We start from the raw sequence: 18,019 nt of genomic DNA, 5'->3' as shown, positions 1-18,019 counted from the left end.
GGAGCAGGGCAGGCCTAACCCTCCGGTCTTTGCTCCAGGTCCTCAGGTTTCCGTTTTGGCTGGGGTCGGAAGACCTCCTGGCCTGCAGGGGGCGCCTGGCGCTGCTGAGCACCCTAGTCCTGGGCCGGGCCGGGGCTGCGCAGTCATGATCACTGCCAAGGCCGCGGCGGACTCCGCTGTCCCCTCGGTGCCCGGTACTGCGGTGGCTACCGGTGTCCCGGAGCGCGAGGAGCCGGCGTGGCCTTGGGTGAGCCCTGGCTCGAGCAGGAACAGGCGCGGGGTGGGCGGTGCAGGCTTGGGGGCGCCGGCTTCATGCCCCAGCCATGCCCCCCACTCCGTAGAAAGATGCCCCGATCCGGGCGCTGGTGCAGCGCATCCACCAGCTGCAAGCTGAGCGCGCGCAGGCCTTCCGCCGGCTGGAGGAGTAAGTGCGGGCACAGGGGTGGGCCGGGGTCGCAGAGTTCAGCCCCCTGCGGGCGCTGGGGATGGGCGTGCTTGGGGGCGGAGCTGGATCGCCTTGCGGCTGAGTTGTCGGAGGTGGGGCGGGATTCGCCAGGGGACCAGATCTTTGCTTTCCCCCTCTGGGACCCGGGGCGCGGCCCCTCTGCCGGATGGGCCACTGCGCGTGGCGTCTCTCCCTTCCCCAAGCGCAGGAGTGGGCCCATCTCCGGTTACCCTGCGGGAGTCAGAGAGCGTCCTCCACACTCTGGGGTCCAGGGACACTTCCTGGGGGCTTTCAGGTGGTCAGTGCAGGTGCAGGGCCTGAGAGCCTGAGGGCGTAGCCTCAGGACCCCCACCTGCCGCAGAGGCCACCTCCAGTACCTGCGAAGCGGCCCGCCCTACGACTTCCCGCGCTACCGGAGCACGGTGCACGAGGTGACCCAGGCCTTCGCCGCCGCCTCGCGGGAGGTGCTGGCGGTGGAGGCCGAGCTGGCCGGGCCCAGAGGGCAGCCGCTGCTCGCGAGCCACGTGCGCAGCCTGCAACAGCTGGAGCAGACGCGCCTGGCCACGGTGAGGCCCCACCCCCAGCCCCTGTCCCCGACCCAGCGCCCGGTGTGTCACGGCCCACTATGCGCCTCATGAGGGAAGGGCCAGAATCCGGCCCCCCAACCCCACCCGCGGCGTCCCAGACCCCACTTCTTCCTTTCCCACCTCAAAACTCCGCTAAGGTTTCACTCGAGATTCTCTGGCCCTGACCCCTCCAGTCCTTCTCCGGGTCATTCCGGTTTTGTTTAGTCCCAGGACACGCCCATTTCATCTCAGCCCCTCCGAAGCCCCGGCGCTCTGCCGGGATGCACAGAGCCTGCCCCCACTCCGCTCCTACCCCTTTGGCTGTTCCCACTGATTCAGGTCTGGTCCTCAGCCCCCTGCAGATTGCAGAGTGTGAATTTCCACGGCACGACCCCTCTTGAGTAATCCTATATCCCAGCCTGGGTTCTGGGCCTACTCCTCCACCAGGGTTCCAAGGCCCCGCCCACTCTGCCCCTACAGCCAATCCTGGCCGAGACCCAGTATTCCCAGCCCCAGCCCACGTGAAGCCACGCCCACATCACACTCCAAACTGGGATATCCAGGCCTCGCTGCGTTAGGAGACCCCAGTCCCAGTCTAGGTGTTTGGCCTACCTCCACCCTTCCCGTCCTTGAGACCATGAGGCCCTGCCTACTCCACCCGTGTCACCAGTTCCTGGCTGAGCCTTCTCCGTTCTTCCCATACCAGGCCTTCCTGCGGCCACACCCACGTGCCACCACCCCTGTACTCACTCTAGCGCCTGCCCACTCGGTGCTCCCCAGGAGCCCCTATAAACTGAATCCCAGACTCCTCCCGTGCAAAGCACCGCCCCTTGAGACTCCGGTCGTGGCTGCCTTCCTGGGTGCTTCAGTGCCTCCCTGCCGGGTCTGTGTGGGAGGGCGGGGGAGGGCCTCTGCCAGCCATGATATGCTCCCTGTTCCTTGCCCACACCAGGTGGCCCTGCTGCAGCTGATGGGGGCACCGGAGCTGTCTGGGCAGGAGAACGCTCTGGAGATGCACCCGCTGAAGATGAAGTGAGCACTCCCTCCTAGTGGGCTGGCAGTGGTAGAGGCTCGTGCACCTTCAGGCCCCCATGCCTAGCCAGGTGTGCCCCAGGGCTGGCACAGTCGCGCTGGCTGACCCTCTGGACCCGCACACAACCCTTAGGGTATGCACACTGGAGTCCTTACCCAGTGGCTCCCCAACATACAGCACACATTGCCCCCAGTGCACGTGCCCTGCAGTTTCACACCAGACTCGCTGTGCATTTCCGGGACACAGCTGGGCACCTCACACATGCCAGTCCCGCTCACATGGCTGGACTTAGAGCTTGGACGTGGTTGCCCAGGCCCAGCAGACACAGGCCTGCACATTCCTGCCTCCAGCCCCGCTCCAGCACACATGAGTGCACTCCCACTTGCTGTCCGCTCTAATACAGCACAGCCTTTGGATGGCACCCGCCCCAGATGGCTTTTTCTCTCTGCCCACTCTCACCCACAGGCCACCCCTCCTCCCTGGCATCCCAATGGTCCTCGTGGCCACTGGTACTGCCTGGAACTTTGGCGGCAGGCGGGAGGGCCGGGGCTTGCCACAGCCCCCTAGGAGCTGCGCAGTGGCGGCTAATTCGCCCCATCTGGGTTTTATTTATAGTTCCCATCCACTGTTGTAGGGTAATTAAAACCATGGAAGCAATCAGCGAGGTTCTTCAGGACCTTAGGTTTGATGCAGAATCTGCCGAGTGATGGTGGCTCCCCAGGGACACGCCGAGGGCTACGGGAAGTGGGGTGAATGGCACCCAGCCCACCCCTGGACCGTCAGCTGGCTGGGGTCCTGCTTCACCAGATTGCTCACCGCCCTTGAGTTTTCTGTGACTCGCACAATAAAGGACCCTTCATTTGCAGCTGCTCCACTGTCTCTGTGTCCTGGGGTGCTGGGAGGGGTGTCCCTGGGGAGGAGGAGGCCCCACAAGGCCAGGAATGACAGGTGCAAGGCCCCGCACCCCTGCTCCCTGACAGTAGAACTGGCATTTGGAATCACACCTTCCAATGAGTTTAAAACCAGGTATTTCACATCCTGGAGAGTCTGAAATTCTGGGATGCAAAGATTCCAATCCCACAGGGTCATTAGGATTCCTCATGCTTCCCCTAAACCCCCCAGTCCCTACCCTGGGCCAATCCAACCCCAAATATCTTCACAGTCAGGGCACCTAAATAGCTTGTTTATTTAAAAAGACTGTTTGCAGGGGTCCTGGATGGGGCAGGGGGAGTAATGACCCCTCTTCACCCCCAGCCCTGGCAGGGGTTCTGGGCAGCCTAGCCAACCCTCACGCACACCCCCACTGGAGTTGCACCCAAGAGTGGCCTCACGTGGAGGCCAAAGATGTTGTTACCCTCAGAATACCCATCCCAGCTCCTGCCGAGGGTGCTTGGGTGCCCTGAGGTGAGGGTACAGAGTTAGCCCCCAGCCTGGGTGCGGCCCCCGGGTCTCCACGCAGCAGGGAGGGTGGCCCCAGTCCCTAGAGCTTATCTGGCAGGACCTGCAGGCAGAGGGGAAGCCAAGCTAAGCAGGGAGCCTGGGAGGGGCCAGTACCACAGAGCAATTGAAGAAGCCCCAGTTCAGGTCCTGTCCCTGCCACTTTCAGCTTGGGGACCTTGGGTAGGGTACTGCCCCTCTCAGGGCCTTGGTTTCCCCATTTGAGAAGTAAGAATATCTGTTTGTCCCCAGGGGTGTCCTGTGGGTAAAGCTCTTGGCACAAGGTGAGCATGCATGCAGTAGGTGCTCATACATGCTAACTGCAGTGAGTATGTTCATTTCTGAGGATTATATTCCACTTCGGACATTTTCGGGGGTCAGATGCTTTTACTAGGCTAAAGGCCATAAATGCTGATCAATAGGAGATGGAGGAAGGGATTCCATCTCAGCAACCCTAAGGCTGAGGGTGGGGGGCCCACGCCTTGTGGCCACCAGGAAGGGCCCTCGTCTCCCTCCCTGCCCACCCACCCAGCTGGGGTGGGCTCCCCTTACCTCTCGTCGTGCCCCGTCTGCCCGAGGGCAGGATCCCCTCGTCCTGTGCTTGGAAGGAAGGAGGCAGTGTCTGCGGCCTGCGGACCTCCCCCCTCCCCAGCCCGATTCCCTCCCTGCCCCCACCACTCCATCCCTCGCCCGCCGGTCTCTCCTTCCTACCTGGTTGCGAGTCTTGTGTGTCTTCTGCATCCAGGCTCGCCACTGGTCGTAGAGGCGGAAGCTCAGGTTCGAGCAGTACGCGTGCTTCTTGAGCCAGCCCAGGAACTGCTTGAGCTCGCGCCGCACCGGCCCCGAGCTCGGCTCGCCGCCCCGCGGCTCGCACGCCCCGCCGCCCGGGCCCGGGCGCTCTGATGGGGGGAGCGGCAGCGTCACGGCGCGCCCGGCAGAGGGCGCGCGAGGGCAGGAGAGGGACGTTCGGCTTCTCGGTGGGACCGTGTTCCCCTTGGGCACCTCCCTCCCGGTGTCTCCGGGATCGGGTCCTCTCCACCGCCCAGCACGGCAGGCCAGCTGAGCCCGGGAGGAGGTGGGAGGCAGGGGAAGAAGGGGGCTCTTCCCCCATGTCTCCTGCAGAACCTGATTCCCGTGGCCTGAGCCAGGTGTGAGGGAAAGGGAGGGCAAGAAGGAGAGGAGCCAGGGCCAGAGGGATGAGACCCAGACACCGAGGAAGGGACAGAGAAAGGGCGAGAGAGAGTCACCAGTGAGAGTGAGAGCTGGAAAGAGAGAGAGAGAGAGAGAGAGAGAGAGGCAGAGATGGAAAGATGGAGACAAGGCCAGACAGGGAGATGTGGGGAGGGCCAAAGCGATGGGGGACAGCCAAGGAGATGCAGAGGGACAGAAAAGGGCGAGATCAAGAGAGGGCTGCAGCAGGCAGAGACAGAGACCATGGGTGTATAGGGGCACAGAAACCAAAAAAGGCAAAAATACAGAGAGACACAGGGGAAGAGAATGACAGAGGGATGAAGGGAGACAGAGGAGACCTGGAGGGGGGACAGCGGGGAGGCAGTCCCCAGGACAGGCCTGAGAGCGGGAGCCAGTGGGATGGGAAGTGGGCTGGGAGGACCAGGTGGGAGGCCGGCCTGTCAGTCCAGCTGCCGGCCGCACCGCAGCCAGCCCCTAGCAGGCCGGCAGATAAGGACATCGGCCTCACGTCATAAATAACGCCGGGAACCCGCTGACAGGCCCTGGCACGGCCACGGCCCCCACCGCCCCTGCTGGCCTCCCCCGGCCTCCCCAGCCTCTCCAGCGGACGCAGCCGCCTGCTGGCTCCCGTGCAAGAATCGCAGGTGCTGGGCACGAGCAGGGGCCAAGGCGCAGGCCCCTCCTGGCCCCGCTAGATCCCGCCCACCCCCAGAACCTGGAGGGGCCCAGGATGGGGGCTGGGGAACTGGCTGGAGCCTGACTGTGCCCCTCCCTGGCTTTGGGACCCCTCTGGGCCTCAGTTTCCCCATAGTCCCGCAAGCATGGGCCTGGACTTCAGGAAACTGAATTCAGATCCCTGTGTGACCTTGGGGGCTGGCTGAACGTCCTAGGGCTTCAGTGTCCTCACCTGAGAAAAGGGATTTCCTTGGGATGAAATCATGGAGGAGCAAGAGATGGGCACCTTAGTAACTAGTACCGGCAAACACTTAGACAGTGCCCAGCATGAGTGCACTTTCTTGGGTTATGTCATCTAACCCTAACAATAGCTTGAGGTGGGTATGATTATTGTACCCACTTTCCAGATGGAAAAGCTGAGGCCAGACATTTCAATTAACATATTTCATAACATTTCAGAAAGGAGAGAATGGAGGATCATGGGCTTAGAGAAACCTCAGAGAGCAAGGGAAGTCACACCCAGGTTTCCCCCATCCCCATACCTTGACCAGAAGGGCAACGCAACCAAGGCCCATCAGAGGGAGAGTTGGCAGCCGATCAGCCTTAGAAGCAGAGGTCTCAAACTTACTTGCCTTTAGGGGCTGGGGAGGGGGTACAGGTGGGCAAAATGGGCCAGGTGGGGATGGGGCAACTGGAGAGTGAGACCCCTGAATGATGGGGGCTGACGGGAGCTGTGGACACACTGGCTGTGTCCTGTTACATTTTCTTTGCTTAAAGATTCTATTTTTAGGGGCACCTGGGCAGCTCAGTCAGTTAAGAGTCTACCTTCGGGACCTGATCAGGTCATGATCTCAAGGCCCTAGGATTGAGCCCTGCATCAGGCTCCCTGCTCAGGGAGGAGTCTGTTCCTCCCTTTCCCTCTGCGCCCCCCCCACACTCATGCTCTCTCTTGCTTGCTCTCTCTCTCTCAAATAAATAAATAAAATCTTTTTTTTTTTTAAGTTTCCATTTTTAAATACTCTCCACACCCAACATGGGGCTTGAACTCACAACTCTGAGATCAAGAGTCAAATGTTCTTCCAACTGAGCCAGCCAGGTGCTCCAACATTTTCTAGACAATTAGTTTTTCTAGGAAACCTAGGATATTTGTGTGAAAACTTTCTGTTTTTAAATGTCTGCAAGTAGGTCAGACTGTTTTTTTTTTTTCTTCAAATGGCAGGTCAAAGAAAATGGATCCATGGGCCAGATTTGGCCCCTAAGGGCCACCAATTTGAGACCTCTGCTGTCTTGGAGGAAACAAAGAAACAAAGGCTTTGGCTGCTTTGGGACTGGTCTCCCGACCACCCAGCCCTGCTGGGATGCTCACCACTGCGAGGGGTGGAGGCGGCCGTGGGGTGGCTCCACTCGCTCCAGATCCCTGCTTTCTTGGAGCCATAGATGCCAAAGGGATTGCAACGCACTTGCACGAAATAGACTGTGCCTGGCTTCAGGCCGGCCAGGCGGCACGAGGTCTGGTTGCTGACATCGTCCACCACCTGGTGGCAATGGCAGGGTCAGAGGCCAGAGGCGGGGGCGGGGGCAGGGGAGGCGCAGCGTGGCGTGGGGGGGTGGGGATTGTCAGGCACCTTCCAGTCCACGCTGTCCTCCACTCGGTAGCGGATTTGGTACTTGGCTTGGAAGAGGAAGTCCTTGAGGGCCGGTGGGGAAACCCAGCGCACACTCAGCTGGTCCTCCAGGCCCCCAACTCGGCTCACGTGCACGTCGGGTGGGGGATCGGTGGTCACTGAGAGACGGGGCAGGGCAGGGCTTAATCACTCAGCCGTGCTTGGACCTGACCGGCCCCCATCTGGGTTCAAATCTCAGAGCACATGGCTTGGGTGGCACCTGCCTCGGTTCTGCCCTCTCCCCCCTCCCCCCTTCCAGGCGGGTGGATTACATTAGATAATATTTGGGAAACACTCAGCACCTAGAAGCATTCAATTAATGTTAGCTGTTATCACCATTATTATCTGTGACAGGAGAAACATAATCCCATCTTCAGGGAATTATGGAAAAGCAGACACTGCTTGGCTGATGACATTGTTCTTACTATGCCCAGGAGGCCAGGGGGCCAGCAGGCTGCCAGACCCCTGAGAAGCTCCTCCTGACCCTCCACTGCCCACCTGCACCTCCAGATCCTTCCTACTTTGCAGAGGTTTTCAATAGGACTGCCTTGCTGGAGCAGAGGGAAACTGAGGCTCAGAACCTGCCCGCTGAAGCTTCAGGACTTGAGGAAGCAAAGCAGAAGCAGACTGGGGTGGAGGGCGGCTAGCAGCCTCCTGGGGATCCTTCTGGGAGCCCTGTGGGCAGCACGGAGGTCTGGCCTCTCCCCCTGAGGCCTTTGTAAGGGTCTGAAAGGGTTAAGGCACAGGCCTGCTTGGGGCTGAGAAACACCCTAATTAGATTAGGCCCAATTCTGCTCGCAGATCATCCGTTTCCTGCCTCCCGCCTGCGCACCCCCCCCCAGCTCCAGGCTGAGGCTTCCTGGGGCGCCTCCCGACCTGGGCGCCCCCTCCAAGCTCCCCCGGGGCCCCCTCCTGCACACCTGGGCTGCCGAGGGGGAGGCAGCCAGGCCAGGTGTTTTCCACAGAGTGGGGGTATCCTGGCTGCTTCAGGGGACTGGGGACCTATGGGTGGATGCCTAGTTCCTCCCAGCCCCAACGAGCAGGGTCCGGGCTGGAGCTGCAGCCGGGAGCTGAGCTAGGAGAGGGGGTTCAGGATCCTTCGTGGGTCTAGTAGCTGGGGTGGGGGGCTCACCCACATCCAGGATGTCCAGCGTGAGCACATCGGAGCGGGCCGAGCCCAGCCGGTTGGTGGCCTCTACCCAGATCTCGTAGGGCGTGAAGAGAGCCAGGTCCTTGGGGATGTGGCAGGAATGCGGCCCTATGGTGTGGTACTCCTCACACGTGTTGTCCTGCCCGTACCACCTGCGGGGCAGGAGGGGGTGTGAGGGCACAGGAAGGTCCCTTCAGGCCCCCCAGACCTCCCCATGGCAGCCCCAGAGTGCAGACAGGACACCCGGCTTGGAGACGGTGGGCTTTGCCGAGGCCCCAGAGCCAGGCTGGAACACGCGTCACCCAAGGCCCACCACCAACCTCAGCTTGTACTTGAGGGAGTAGTTGGTGTGGAGGAAGGTTTCCCCATGGGCCCCCGGCGTCCAGCGGCATGTCAGGTCCTTCATGTTCTTGGACCAGCAACTGATGTTGAAAGGTTTCTCTGGGGGCACTGGGGAAGGGGGTGCAGGGGGCTGAGGGCCTGCACCAGCCCTGGATAGGGGGAGAAGCTGCTAGCCACCAGCCGGGCCCCCACCTTGGAGTGGAAGGAGGGTGAAGAGAGCGGATGTGGGCGGGACAACCTGCCTGGAATCTCTTGGGGATAGGGGCTGGGGGTTCCAGGCTCTCATTTCCACCCCAGAGGTCCCTACCTCTCAGTCTGTACCAGCACTGTCACTGTTAGTCCTGGGCCAGAGGGCCCGTGACTCATGCCCCTCTCCAGAGTTACCCCTGCTTGTCCTGGGGGCCCACTTACGGCCAACATAGAGGCAGGAGCCGGCCAGGATGCTGCCGTCGCGAGCGTGGCACACAAGGTTGTCGCCAGACTGCTGCCTGGATCCGTTGAGGTTGGCCAGGGCGAGGGCCAGGGTGGAGGCGTTGAGCACCCGGGAGAGCTCGGGGGCTAGGCGGCGCCCGTTCAGGGTCCAGTAGAGGCCCTCGGCTGTGGCCCCTGGCGGGTCCCCGTGCACTGAGCACGTGGCCTGCAGGGAGGAGCCGATGAGGAGCGTGGGGTCCTGGGGGCTGATGACAGCTGTGTCTGGGGTCAGAGAGGAGGGCCTGTCAGGCCTGAGATGAGTCGCCCTGAGCCCCCCCCCCCCAACCATGATAGGACCTCCAGGACTCGTGGCAGACCCGCGAAGGAGCTGTTTACTATGGTCTCCCTCCCATTTTACAGAGAAGGAGACTGAGGTTCAATTAGACCAAGTGACCAACCCAAGGTGGGTAGCAAAACCAAGATTCAGCCCCAGGACTGTGTGATTCCACAACTGAGGTCCTTCCAAGACGCTTCCTCACGGACCTCCTCAAGGCTCTGGGAGTGGACACAAAACGCAGGCCTAAATGCCCACTCAGTCCTGACGACTATTACATTCTGCCTTTAAAAAAAAAAAATGCATTTTATTTTTGGCATTTAGAAATAAGAGACTGGTACCCCTAGAGCGTCACACATAGTGTGTCTTTGGGGGGAAAGACGCTTCTAAAAAGGGGTTCCCTGACTCTTACTAGAATCCTGCTTATTTTATGGATGAAAAAACCGAGGCTCTGTGAGATCATCTCTTGCCCAAAGTCACTGAATGAAGACAGGGCACACAATTTAAACCCCGATTTGTTGGTCTCCAGAGTTCTGCTCTGCGCTATTGCTGGAACTGAAGGAGGCTGGGGCAAACTCTAGGACCCCAACCCCCATCCAAAGGGACTTGGCATCATTGTTCTTTCCTTCAACTCGTTTTTCCTAATCTGCAAAATGGGAACAAGAAAGCTCATGATCCCTAGGGCCATTGTGAAGATTAGATGGAAAGTGACTTTCTAAACAGGATTGTGTGTGAACTGGGTGCTGGCCACGAGGCTCTCAGGGATGCCAAGGGCTTCCCCTTCTGGAGGTTAGAACGTAAGAGAAGTCTGTTTTTATCCAAGGAGAAGTCAAGGTCCAGATAAGGGCGAGGGGTTGCACAGTCCAAGACCCTGATACCCCTCTCTGAGCCTCAGTCTCCCCATCTGGGAAGTGGGAATCATGGTATCAACCACGTTTGAGAGGAGTGAAAATATTGTCTTAAGGACAAACCTGTGAGACTTTTAAGCCAGGGTGACCTGGGTTCAAATGCCCCCAGCTCACTGTGGAAGCTTGGCCCAATCATTTTATTTCTTTGAGCCTCTGGGAAGGGGTCTCCCCCTCCACCAAGAACAGTTTTGAGGACTCATTCACTCATTTGTTCATTCATTCATTCATGCATGCACGCATGGAGCACCTACAGTTTGCCAGGAGCTGAGGGCACAATGGTGACCAAGCTAATAAAAATTCCTGCCCTCGTGGGCCTTGAATCCAAGGGAGCAACAGGAGAAAGAACAAATAAATATCTAAGAATAAATAAGGGAGAAAGTGAAGCACATGTTAGTGGTGGCAGCTCGGTGGCCCAGGAAGCCTATCTGGGGAGGCATTTGAGCTGAGACCTGAATAAAGTGAAAGACGTCACCATGAGAATATCTAGTAAAGAGTGACCAGGCAGTGGGAGCAGCAAGTGCAAAGGTCCTGGGGCAGGAGTGGTGGGGAATGAGGTCTGGGAGGTCAGCAGTACCAGATCTACAGGGAGGGGTTATTCCAGGGATCTGCACAGGGGAGGATTTACATTTTAAAAGGATCCCCAGGCAGCTGTAAAAAGGGACTGGGGAGGGGGGTAGGGGGCAGCAGGGGACAGGGGGGTAGCCCAGCTTCTCTGTGATGGCAGCCAAGGACAGGGTGATCCCGGCCCCTTCGGAAGCACTCTGAATGCCAGCAACTGCCCTGTGCTGGCCCTCACTGCCCCAGATGGGCGAGGTGGGGTGGACGCGGTTCTCCCGGCCGGCCCTGACAATTTTCCGGGGCAAACTTGGCTTGAAGGCCATTTCTTGCTGGAGCCTGGGATCACAGTTGCGTTTGGGGCTTGGCCCAGGGCTCGCCGGAGGTCTCAGCGTCCGTGCGAAGGAGCCGGCTGAGCGGGCCAGAGCCGAGGAGGCGGGGGCGGCCGGGGGCGGGGGCCAGGGGGCCGCCCCGGAGGTCCCAGGCAGCCAGCCGCCCGCTAATTCGGAATTCCTTCGGCATGAACTCGGGCGTGCCAGCGTCTCTGCCCCGGCCCACCCACCGCTTCCTGCCTGGGCCCCCCCAGCAGGGTGGGAGGCACAGCCGGGCCTGCCTGGACCCCAGGCCCACTCTCAACCCTTTGGGGGTAGGTCACGCCCCTCCAACCCCCCACCCACCAGCATGGTCTAGCCAGGAAGGGGCTCTCTGGGGGGTCTTGGCTGGGGGGCACTGCCCCTCTGCCACACCCGCCGGGCCTGGGCTGGCGTGGACTGCCTGCCAGCAGCTGCAGCTGCCCTCTTGGGGCTGGGCGGGGGACAGGGCGAGAGGGCAAGGCCAGGCGGGCCTGGACAGGCCAGCCACCCCCCCCACGTTCCACCAGAAAAGGTCAGAGGAAGGACTTCTGGGACGTCGGTGCCAGTCCCAGTTGGAACACCTGAGCAACGGGCTTCCCCTCTCCTGTTCTTAGTTTCCTCCTCCATAAAGTGGGAGGCAAATAAGTTCTACCTGTTGGGGAGATTGATGAGATGTGATCACGATGTCCAGAGAACCCAGCACATTGCAGCACCTAGGAACTATTAAGATCACAGCCCCTCCCAGCTCTGGGGTCCCAGCTGACTCCCAGCTCCCTTCAGGCCTCCCCAAACAATGGGCCAAGGCGCCCGGGACCGGGATGCACGCATTGCAAGCCAGGCGAAGCAGCTGGGAACAGCCCACTAAGGTTGCAGGGGCCCTTGCCTGGTTTGGGGGGACCTCCTAGAAGGCTCCCCAAAGCAGATCCCTGAGCTCAGCTTTTGGACAGCCACCCGCCACCCCCTTGCTCCCTGCCTCCTTGCCTTTCACACAGAGCTGGGGCCTTTAAAAGTTTTTTCCTTCTCCCTTCCCAATCTGGAGCCATTGCCGTTATTAAAAAGGAACACCATGTGTTTTAAAAGGGAAAAGTGTGAGATTCTCTGCAAGCAAGGCAGGAGGGTGGCCTCCATCCCGGGGTCCCGACAGGGGTCCCCATCTCCCGTCCCACTGGTACCTGCAGACACTTTACGACCCACCCGCCTGCTGGTCAGGTGCTAAGACACACCGTAAGTAGAAACATATTGCTGAGGTGTGAGAATCTTTTATTTAATTTCTTCCCCCTTAAAGGAAAAAACACACGCACAACAATCCCCCCCCAACCACCACCACCTTTGCCTGCTGTTCTATGAGCTGGGAAACAAAGCCGGCCACTAAGAGTAGCCTTTACGGGTGCTGCTCACTGCCTAGCAGAGCTGCCAGGGGCCCCACGAGGGCCTGGGGCAGCCCCTCACCTGCCCAGGCACCTTGGGCACGCTGGGCTTTCGGCAAGTGCCCCCAGGGGGTGCCTGGACCCTGTCCTTTCTGGAGACGCACCACAGGAAGCTTGTAACAGCTCTGTGCAGTTTGGGATGGCCTGGGGAGCACTATGTGCTGTCCCGAAAGGACCGGAGCGCCCGGATGGGGTGCGTGGAGTTCTTGTGAACGGTTAGGGCAGGCTGTGCCTGCGTGTATACCCCTGTGTTGCCTCCCCCCGCGGAATGTATGTGACCACGAATGTGTGTGTGTCAGGCATGGAATGTGTGTGTGCGCGCCCCGATGGTGTGCGAATGTGCATCTGGGATGCAGTGTGCGCTCATCTGAGGGCGAGGGTGACGGGCCACAAGCCAGTGTGTCTTTGTGTGTCTCTGGGTGTGTCCCAGAGAGGGTCTGGATGTAGAGACGGTGTCCTGGAGGGGGTGTGCTTCGGGTGGGGGTACAGAGAATGCAGCAACCCAGAAGCTCCTGACAGGGCAGGGGTCTCGGCCTGCGGGGCTGTGAGTTCCCCCTGCCCCCCCCCTCCCCACCAAGGCTGGGCCCGCGGTGCCCGGACTCTCTGGCTCCTGCTCCCTCTCACTCTCACCCACTCTCTCACAAAGATTTCTCTCGCTGGAGGCTCTCAGCCACCCGCAGCCTGGCCAGGAATGGTTCCGGGCCCGCCGGTGGCAGGGACTCCGCGGACCCCCGCGCGCGGGGTCCCGCCAGGGGAGGGCGGCGGCGCCGGCCCGCGGAGAGGCGCGTCCCCGGGGACCCCGGGCCGCGCGCCAGGCGGCCAGAGCGGCCCCCCTCCCGCCGCCCCGCCTTCCTCGCGGGGCTCATCCCTCCACTGGGCGGGGGGGCCGCCCAGGGCCAGCACCCAACGCGCCTACCGCGTGCGCCCCTGCCCGGGAGTGGTGCCCCTCGGCCTCTAGGTCTCCGAGTCCGCGGGCACTGTTGCGTGCACCCGCCGCGTCCCGGAGTTCAGAGAGTCCCAGGCCGCGGCCCCCCCCGCCGACCCCCCGGGTCAGGGCCGGGTATCCCCGGCCCGGCGGCCCAGGTAAGAAGGCCTAGGGCGCGGAAGCCGGACCCTCGGGCCGGGGGACTGCGGCGCCGTGCGCCCCGCAGGTGAGGGCGCCCCGAGGGCCGCGCCGGGGGCTCCTTCCTTTGTTCCCGGGCCGTCCAGGTGGCGCCCGCGCCCCCTCCCCCCGCAGCTGCCCCCGGGGCGCACGCTCTCGGCCCAGGCGGGAAGAAGGGAACAGGACGCCGGGTACTCACGGGCTCCTGATCCGGCTCTCGCGCGGGGCCGCGAGGCTGGGCCAGAGTAGCAGTCAGCAGCCGGCGGCCGGTTGGGCGCGGGGGCCGGGCGGCCGGCCGGCATGGGGCCGGCGCCCGGGGGCGCGCGGCAGGAAGGCGGCGGGCGGCGGCTGCGGCGGCGCTGGGCGCGGGGCTCGGGCCGGCGCGGGAGGGCGCGGGCAGTTAGCCCGCACGTCGCTGGGCGCGGGCGCGGAGGCCGGAGCAAGTCTGAGCAGCCGAATTGACAAGGCGCTAATGCGCCGCTGGCCCCCGGCCCCGCCCCCGGCCCGGCCCGGCCCCGGGGGGGCGCGGGCCCCGCACCGGCCTCCCCGCCGCCCGCCCGCCCGCGGGCACCGCGCGCCCCACCCGTCCGGCCTCCGCCCCGCTGCGCACCGCGTGCGCCCTGTCCCGGGGCCTGGAAGCCCCCACTCAGCCCCTACCAGCCTGAGAACTCTCTTTCCAACCCCGCCAGCTCCAGGCTCCCCACCCCCAGTCTGGGACCTGGCGCCCCCAATCCCGTTTCCATACCCCTGTCCACTTCCCTGCACCCTGCTTTCAGCCCTGTGCCCCTTAAGTGTCTCCTGCGGCCCCCAGCCCTGGCCCGCTCCTCCCCCCATCCTGTCTCGGCCCCCACCCCAGATTTTGGCCCCGCCCCCCCGAGTGGTCCCTGAGCCCCGCCTGCTCCCATTTCCACCCCCCCTCTTCCCCAGGGGCCTGAGAGTCGCAACCCCACCCCCCCCAGCCCCACGCCCTGGACGCGCCGGTCCCACCGCTCTCGGCCCAGCGCCCCCAGCCTCCCATTTCATCCCGCCTCTCCTCGGTCCTCTGCGCGCAGCCTCGGTCCCAGGCTTTGCTGGAGGGAAGACTGAGAAAAGGCTGGAAGGCAACGGAGTCCCGGGCCCTCGCCCTGGCTCAGCTGTCCCCTTCACGCAGGACAGGGCTGAGGTTCCTCGGGAGGCTCCCGGGGACCTTAGGAGGGAGCTCCCGCGTGGACAGACGGGGAGAAATGGGCTCTGGTGGGAGCGGGGACGGGGGTTTGCCCAGTGCCCGCAAGCGGAACGGGAAGGATTCCCAGAAGGAGAGCTGTAAGGAGTCCCCCCCCCGACTCGGTGACACCCCTCCCCACGGAAACATCAGTTCAGCGGCCCGCGGGTGGGGTGCGCCACGCAGTGAGTAATCGCTCCGGCGGCCGCCGCCCGCCGACTCCAGGTAACGCCGGCTGCCCGGAGCGACGCATAGTCTGTCTTCCTTTTTCTGCTCCGGGATCCTTCTCCGTGTTATTATTCTTGGCCACTGCTTGGGTTTCGGGACCACCCCTGGCCCCGGCGCCGGACCCCCCCCCCCCGCCCCGCTCAGCACCCGGTTCGGCGCCCAAGCTAGAAGGGCTCCTGGCCTCCAAGGAGGTTTAGGGGGTGCTTGAGACGAGAGTTCCAGGGACGCCTCCAACCCGGAGGTTCGAGTCTCAGCCCTGCCCCCAGCGGTGTGCCCAGAGAGAGGAAGGGCTCTAACTCCCCCTTACAGGGGGGTTCCCTTAGAGGCCTGGACCCTCTCTCCATATCCCTAACCAGCCAATGGGGTAAAAGTGTGAGGGTGGCTCTGGAGTCCCCAGCTTGTTTGCTCAAGGCTACCCTGCACTCCTGTTACTTGGATCCCCAGCTCAGACCCCAGACTGTCAGAGAAAAGAGGATTGGAGGACAGGATCTTGGAGGCTCTGCACACCCACAGTCTGGATCCTGGATGGGTTTCTGAGGCGGAGAGTAAAGCCCTGGAGTGGTATGCTGCCGTTTACTGATGCAACCAGGCCTCTCGGCCTCAGTTTTCTGCTCTGTACAGTGGGCGGCTCCCAGCCAGCCTAAGGTCTTCTGTGAGAAGATGCAATGCCGCAGAAGGTGCCAGAGTCTAAGCCCTTGGCACAGTACCCGGCGCTGGGGGCATGCTCTTTTGGAGCAGGGGTGGTCCCCAGGTCTCAGTTTGCCACCTCTGAAAAATGGGACTATAGTTCCACCTGCCCGGTGATGGGAGGGTTAAGAGGCGGTGGCAGTTCTTGACTGGAACTGTGTTTTCAGGAGATGCACAGCCCCTCCCCCACAACCTCTGCCCTGCAAAGTTTGACTCCCTCCTGCAGGACTTCAGGCTTCTGGAGAGAAATCTTGATATTTTCCCCCCAATCTCTGCTCCTCCCCCAGTCATCCCTGGGTTTCGGGGAAAAGGCTCCCCCATCCACCCAGGTGCTCAGGCCAGAGACCTGGAGGCGTGCGTGACAACTCTCTCCTTCGCTCATCCCCCATGTCCAATCCATCAGCAAATCCTGTTGGCTCTGATTCCAAAACACATCCCCATTCTGAGATTCTGACCCCTTCTCCCCACCCCGTCCAGGTCCAGGCCCCACCATCTCCCTCTGGGATAGTGCCCGGCCTCCTCCTGGGCATCCCCAGGGACCCTCCTGCCCTTCCTCGTCTGCATGGCAGGCAGAGGGAGCTTTTAAAAGAAGCAAAGCAGGTCTTCTCTGCCCAGCCGCCCTATCCCCCCCCCCCCCCGCACCCTTCCTCTCCTCCACTCTCCTTTTCCCTTTCCTCTCCCTCACTTTGCTCCAGTCACTGCAGCCCTGTTTCCCCAAACACACCATGCTTGTTGCTATCACAGGGTCTTTGCAGATTTGCTGTTCCCTCTGCAGGGATGCACTTCTCCCAAATTTCCCCCCACTTAGCACCTTCTCTTCCATCAGGTCATGAGTCAAGTGTCACCTCAGAGGGGCCCCCCACCCTTTCCAGGCACCCTTCATCCCCTTCACCTTTAAAAATTATCTTTCTAACACAGCTTTTTGAACATTGTCTTTCTCTTGAGACTTATTTTCTTTCCACTGTGAGTGCCCTGAGAGCCATTAGGACCTCATGCTGGGCCCAGTGAGGGCCACAGAAGAGCTCAATGAATATTTGCAAAATGGAAGGATGAATTCTCAGTTCTTCCAAGTGGCAAGAAAACTCAGTCCTAGTGAATAATGCTGCCTGGGGTCCCAGTGAATGATGCTGCCTGGGGTCCCAAGTGAGGCCCACGCCCCCTGACTTGCTATGTGACCCAAGCTGGTAGCCATCCCTCTCTGGTCCTTACCCACAGAAGGGTAAGGATCATTTGCCCAGCCCTGCCCTGGAGCAAGCCCTCTCTCCCCCGGGTAACCTTTACATCGTACCTTTGACTTTAAGGAAAGATTTGACCCCCAGGTGCTCGTTTCCCTGCCCGCAGTGCTCCCAGAGGTTTAACCCTTTCCTTCCCAGTCCGACCGCCTTTTGCGCTGGCAGGGGAACCAGCATTGACGCAACTTCTGGCAAATATTGACCCAAGTCCTTGAAGGTGGCTGGGAATGTACTGAGGGGGCAGATGGAGAGAGGGCCCCACCTGGGCCAGGGAAGGGCTCCTTCTTAGTCCGCACACTTTGCATCTAAGGATTAGGTTGGAGGAAACCCTCCAGCCCCAGCTCCCTGTGTAACTGAAGGGCATCGAGGGGACCCTGGGGAGAAGGCAGTAGTAACAGCACCTTCAGTGGTCCCTAGGAACCCAGAGCCAGTGGGAGTGAGTAGAGCACAGCACTGCTTCTCCCATGCTCAGGGTCCCTCAGTACGGGATTAGCACCCGTGTTCCAGGCCTGGGTTCCCAGGAAGCAGGGGACCTGGACATGAGTTGGGACAGCAGAATTTGGGTTCAGGACCTGTGTGCAGGAGAAGATGCAGCTTTATCATTTCTACTCTGGAGCCTGAGCCGGGTACCTGGGATGCCTAGGTTCAAAGCTTTGTGCGCTGAACTTGAGAAATTCAGACCCCATAGGCATTGGAGGTGGGGCCTCAGGAGTGCTGCCTAGGTCTAGGTCAGGGCCTCTGCGCACTGGCTCCGGAGGCCTGGGTTCCCCGCCCCTCGGCACCCTGGAGAACCTCGGCCGTCTGGGTTCTAGGAGGCGCCAGCTGCGGTGTGTGTGTGGGGGGGCGGACAGCTGTGCCCCTTTCCCCTCCCCCCGCCCCTCCGTCAGCAAGCGCCGGCGCCACCGTGCCGTGCCTCCTCCTCAGCCTGTACCCAGCTTGAGGGTGGGGGTCAGCGGGGTCGTGGTGAGGGCGGCAAGGGACAAAGGGCGCTTGTCCGATGCCCGCCCTGACCTCGGCCGCCGCTTCCCGGACGCCCGGCCAGCCGCTGATTCACGCCCAGGCCGGCCGCAGCGCCCCA

General features: G+C 61.7%; 2 protein-coding genes across 3 annotated transcripts in view; one reads left to right on the top strand and one right to left on the bottom strand.

The window, feature by feature from the left end:
• Nucleotides 1-85: 85 nt before the first annotated feature.
• On the top strand, nt 86-2,909 carry REX1BD (required for excision 1-B domain containing). 2 transcript variants are annotated; one of them, XM_040629004.1, is made up of 5 exons: nt 86-247; nt 342-424; nt 807-1,011; nt 1,964-2,043; nt 2,679-2,909. In XM_040629004.1, the coding sequence occupies exons 1-5, from the start codon at nt 146-148 to the stop codon at nt 2,749-2,751; spliced, it is 543 nt and encodes a 180-aa protein (XP_040484938.1). In that variant the 5' UTR covers nt 86-145; the 3' UTR covers nt 2,752-2,909. The 2 variants fall into 2 exon arrangements, with proteins under 2 accessions (XP_040484938.1, XP_040484939.1); XM_040629005.1 differs by having other exon boundaries at nt 2,660-2,909.
• Nucleotides 2,910-3,210: 301 nt separating this feature from the next.
• Nucleotides 3,211-18,019, bottom strand: part of CRLF1 (cytokine receptor like factor 1) — an 18,168-nt gene continuing 3,359 nt past the window's right edge. The window contains exons 3-11 of the mRNA XM_040628251.1: nt 13,793-14,008; nt 8,915-9,196; nt 8,482-8,611; nt 8,144-8,313; nt 6,973-7,130; nt 6,714-6,882; nt 4,193-4,380; nt 4,034-4,076; nt 3,211-3,545 (exon numbers count right to left, since the gene is read on the bottom strand). Coding sequence (XP_040484185.1) covers nt 3,532-3,545; nt 4,034-4,076; nt 4,193-4,380; nt 6,714-6,882; nt 6,973-7,130; nt 8,144-8,313; nt 8,482-8,611; nt 8,915-9,196; nt 13,793-14,008 — 1,370 coding nt within the window. The 3' untranslated portion in view covers nt 3,211-3,531. The remainder of the gene's footprint in view (nt 3,546-4,033; nt 4,077-4,192; nt 4,381-6,713; nt 6,883-6,972; nt 7,131-8,143; nt 8,314-8,481; nt 8,612-8,914; nt 9,197-13,792; nt 14,009-18,019) is intronic.

Source organism: Ursus maritimus, unplaced genomic scaffold (assembly GCF_017311325.1).
Source record: "Ursus maritimus isolate PB19 unplaced genomic scaffold, ASM1731132v1 scaffold_14, whole genome shotgun sequence".
Classification (NCBI taxonomy): domain Eukaryota; kingdom Metazoa; phylum Chordata; class Mammalia; order Carnivora; family Ursidae; genus Ursus; species Ursus maritimus.
The sequence above is the reverse complement of the archived record's forward strand: the minus strand, read 5'-3'. Positions and strand labels throughout refer to the sequence as shown.

What these genes read in the sequence shown, in the direction of transcription:
- REX1BD (XM_040629004.1), top strand. Translation starts at nt 146, where the DNA reads ATGATCACTGCCAAGGCCGCGGCGGACTCCGCTGTCCCCTCGGTGCCC. An exon ending in GCCTTCCGCCGGCTGGAGGA is followed by an intron (nt 425 to 806) that starts GTAAGTGCGGGC and finishes CACCTGCCGCAG; the next exon opens with AGGCCACCTCCAGTACCTGC. An exon ending in ATGCACCCGCTGAAGATGAA is followed by an intron (nt 2,044 to 2,678) that starts GTGAGCACTCCC and finishes CCACTGTTGTAG; the next exon opens with GGTAATTAAAACCATGGAAG.